The 4,768-nt window shown below is 35.7% G+C and overlaps 1 protein-coding gene across 1 annotated transcript; it reads right to left on the reverse strand.

The window, feature by feature from the left end:
• Positions 1-3,792: 3,792 nt before the first annotated feature.
• On the reverse strand, positions 3,793-4,527 carry LOC115710503 (protein FAR1-RELATED SEQUENCE 5-like). The gene has a single exon (XM_030638868.2). It carries the CDS (start codon positions 4,525-4,527, stop codon positions 3,793-3,795), a length of 735 nt encoding a protein of 244 aa, XP_030494728.2.
• Positions 4,528-4,768: the final 241 nt, after the last annotated feature.

Consider the following 4,768-nt stretch of genomic DNA (forward strand, 5'->3'; position numbering starts at 1 on the left):
ATACTCCTTTTTCATGTTACAAAAATTTTAGACAATTAAAGAGTTGTATATAAATATATACACTCCTATTTCTTTCCTACTTCTTGGCATTATTTTCAACCTTAATAATTGAAATTATTATTCAAATGAAACACAATTTCAAATGAAAAGTAATAAACAATTTTAAAGGCTCATTACACATGTACCTCTTTCAAAAATTCATGTTTTTTGTCATCTTTACCATTTTAAATTTGTTATAGATTTTCATGTGTCTAATATGTGTATTAAACTTTTTAAATTAATACCATGAATGTACTACTCTTTTTATGAAATTAATCTGCAGATGCAATGGGACTTAGCCCCCTCGGTCTCTAATACGAGGGTCAAACGCAGCACATAATGTCGACCTTCAGATTTGCAGAGCAGCAAGAACAAGTCCAGCCACATTAGGCATGTTGGTCTTTTGATCAATAAACAATTCAGCTGCTTTCTCTCTAGTTTTGGTCACATAGTTGTGGCGGCTCTCCATTATATGACGGCTGAATCGCAACGCTGATTGCCCTCCTCTGCCATGTTTCTTAGGAAGCTCAACTGTGGCTCTGTAAAGCACCGATTTCTTCATTCTCCAAATCTCAATGTATTTATCGGTTTGGTTACATTTTTTTTTGAACAAGAGAAACTTTATTTTAATAAAAAAACCAACCAATACGGTCAGCTGAGAAAAACTTAGCACAACAAGCACAAACGGTGCTGCAAAAAATAGCAACAGCCCCAACTCTAACAAATACCAGCTGCTAACTATATTAAGTAAATACATGTTTTTTTTTTTTACAAGCTTCATAAGGACCCTTGCTCTTAACTCTAATTTGCACAACTTTCTTGACATCTTCGCTTAGTCTACTTGCAGCAGTACACACCATCTCGAAGATGTATCGGTTTCTGTTCTACCAAATCATATACAAGGCAGAAGTAACAACTGCATTCTAAACTCGATTTGGAAAATCATGAGGCATAGTCTTGAACCTTAAAAGCAACTCAGCAACAAAATTGGGCCAATGAATACAACCTAGCTATTTACTTATGTCTTCAAAAACCTGTTTAGCATAAACACAAGTAAAAAGCACACGGTCATGAGTTTCAAACTCAAAGTCACAAACCAGGCAATTGGCATTTTGAATCGCCAAAATTCAGCTTAAAGAGTCCCTAGTTAGCAGCTGGGAATTTACTATTTGCCAATAAAGAAATCTATACTTTGGGACAATGAGCTTATCCCAAACATACCCTGAATACACAGCCTCTTGCTCCTCCACCAGCTGGTTATAGAACCTTTTAGCTCTGAATTTCCCACCTTTGACAGCCTGACAAAGTCTTATCTCATCCGTGTTTCTCCTTAGATTCAATCTTTTCTTAAAATACCAGCTGGTATCATTTTTAATAGGGCCATTCCATATGTCATCGGTTTCGTTACATTTAGCCATTGGAATATTTGAGAATGACATAACCACAAATCTAAATGACAAGACAAAATAAAGAATTGTATCAATCACACTATAACACATATTCATAGGTCAAGGTTAATACACATCATGCAATTGAAATTATCAAGAATCATAGGAAAGTTCTACCAAAAACAAGATCAGTAATCAAAAGAATGTCCAACACATATAAAAGAACTCACGAATTGTAAAGAAGATCCACATTTAATATCAAGAAAATGAAGTCATATAATTGCTGCAGAAACATGATAGTTTACACAGGCTTTTATTTGTATCTTATTTTGAGACTTTCTTTTATTAAAAAACTCATTTAATTAACTACCAAAAGGCTCACAACAGAGCAAAACAAAATAAAGTCTTAACTGACATCAAGAGGTGCCAACTCCTCAGAGAAAAAATAGCAAAAACCAGAAAGGTTACTAACCCAACCCCCAACCACAACTATTATTTGCTTCATGATAATTGAAAATGTGAAAAGAAAACCACTGATTAAAAAAACATAATAATAGCACGAAACAAAAACCAAAACAGGAATGATCTATAAACATTAGTCCATCTGCTTATTTTCTTCACCACTTTGATGTACCACTTTATTGAATATCAAGAGTTCCATAAGGTGCTCCCCACCAACTTCTCATTGTCTCTGTATCATCTTTTTCCTTTCTTTCATTCGCTACATATGCTGCATCAAATTTGTGCTGGTCTACATCAGTTGTTTGAGGTGTTTCTTTTTTTCTTTGATTAGCATCTTCCCAACATTTTATATTTTCATCAAACACAAATTCCTCCTCTAAAGCCCCATTATGTTCATTTTTCCAAATATTGCAGTCTTCATATGCACCTTCACCATTGGATATGTCCAAATCAGAATTATTTATATTCTCTTCTCTATTTTTCATGCAGGTTGTTTTGTTGTGGCCATACATTCCACATTTGCTGCATTTTCTTTTCCTCACTTGCCTCGAGGTACCAGCCACTTTTCTGGTCCCTTTATTTTTACTAACTCGGGGGTTGTTCAAATCGTATTCTATGTTCTGGTCACATTGACTTGGCTCTTCGTATCCATCTTCTTCTAATGAAATTTTTTTGTAGCCTATACATTAATTGCTCAAGTTCCTTCTTTGCCAAATTCAAAAGATTGTCACTTGTACAAGCAAGGAAAGAAATTTGGTAAAGCTGGGTTGAAATATTACCAAAACAAATTTTGTCTTTACGACATGTGAAGCTGCATTGAGTAGAACTTTCGTCTGGTATTTCTTGTACCTCTCGTGCATGTATTGTCCATTGTGTAATGACCAAAGACTTTGGAATTGAAGTCACTTTGAATTTTTTCATGACACAGAATATATGTCGGCATGGGATGCCATAGGTAAAAATATTGACATTCACTACCTATAGAACCAGTTGACAAATCTAGATATACTGTTCTATGCAGCGTGTCAAATAGAGGTGTTTTTGTCAATCGAACGACCACCATATCATCTTCTTTTGTTATAGAATCTACCATGTACCTTGCTTCTTTTTCTTTTTGAGCACGAACTCGAAAAAACATATTTCTTGTGTACAATTTTGTTGCCTCCTCCTCGATATGTGCCATGTTTGTCTGCTGAAGCAACGACATAGTATTCATCGTGTCATAATCATCCTTGGCATCTCGAGTTCTTAGCAATGACATTCCCACATCAATAACACGAACAAATTCATACATTTTCATCTTCTCATTCACTCTTTTTTTTAAGTAGAGCATGCATGCCCTCACACCTTTGTGTTGTTGTCATTACAGCAAAGAAATTACCTTTCAGGTATGCCTCTGCCCATTGCTCTTTCTATCAGTCATCCACTTTGCCCACTCGTTTTTTGGAGCCCATATTCTTCAATCAAATCTATCCCTAAAGTTTCAAACTCATCAACAAAGTAATAGTTAAAATTAATTTATTGAGCTTCCTTAAAAACTCTAGATCCTTCACAGCTATCGCGGACTTCTTGTGGATGTGCCAATAACATAATCTATGAACAACTTCTGGCATGGTTACATTGATTGCAAGTCTTATTGCTGGATCACCACCTATGACGACCGTATTTGGTATAACCCCTCCCATGTAGTCTATAAATGTTTTTGTTGCCCATGTATATGTATCTGAGGACTCATCAGATAGCAAAGCGAACCCAAAAATTGTTAATCTGAAATGATTATTGACCCCTAACCAAACCAGAAGAGGCTTCCCATAGGCGTTTGTCTTGTACGTGCAATCAAAGGCAATTGAATGGCCAAACAAATGGTAGTCTTCTCGAGATTTTGAGTCAGCCCACATCACATTCAATAGGCGGTTATTGCCATCATAGCTAAATCTACATCATGATCTGCCTTATGTTGGAAATAGCCGATAGCCCTTGCTGCATCAGCATTTTTTAAGTGCGCTGATTCATTCTTTGCAACTCGATTATACAAATCCTTAGGTGGGAAAGACAGTTTCCCATAAACCCCAACTAATTCTGCCATATAAGAGTAAATTTGGCATGTTTTTATCTCTGCACTCTTCATATAAGTGGCATCCATTAACATCCCATCCGGTATTATTCGGTTCGAGCGAATGAATTTTTGATGCCCGACAATGACCAAGGGGTGGGAGTGTGTTGAACGAAATTCCTTGCAATACCATTTCCCGTCCTGCTTGTTCAAGGAAACTCTAAATAGAAACTTGCAACCTACCCTAGTAATAGCCCTCAACTCTCTTTTGCGGTTCAAGTTTTTAATCCATTTCAATTCACGATGTCCTTCCTTAGAGCACACCCACTGGCGATATTTTATAGCACCCCCAAATTGTCTTTTAACTTTTCCTTTCCTTAGACTGAAACCGATCATGTTTGAGTATTGGTGGATAAAGAACTCTGCATCTTCAAATGTCAAGAACTGTTTTCCTACCAAGTCCTCCCGAACAAGTTCAATTGGGTCCTTGAAGATTTCTAACTTTTCAGCAGCTACAATCCACTTGTCCTCAATTTGTTCTGCAAAGTAATTATTGCTAACTCGTTCTTCATTGAAATCACCCATTGTTTTTTTTGCAGGGATTAAATATCATAGAAGGAATTTGTTCTACAAAGTACCTGTGCACATCATATGATAGTATTAATAGATGTTTTATGAACTTTTGGTACTGTAATTAAAGAAATATACAGATCAATCATAGTGAAAGTCCTAATTACTACAAGTTCTAATTGATGATTCTCAACAGATTAATTTCTATGTTATGAACAGAATTTAAAATCAAAGAACACAGAATTTTACAAGCTTT

Source organism: Cannabis sativa, chromosome 3 (assembly GCF_029168945.1).
Source record: "Cannabis sativa cultivar Pink pepper isolate KNU-18-1 chromosome 3, ASM2916894v1, whole genome shotgun sequence".
In the NCBI taxonomy this organism is placed as follows: domain Eukaryota; kingdom Viridiplantae; phylum Streptophyta; class Magnoliopsida; order Rosales; family Cannabaceae; genus Cannabis; species Cannabis sativa.

What these genes read in the sequence shown, in the direction of transcription:
- LOC115710503 (XM_030638868.2), bottom strand. Translation starts at nt 4,527, where the DNA reads ATGGGTGATTTCAATGAAGAACGAGTTAGCAATAATTACTTTGCAGAA.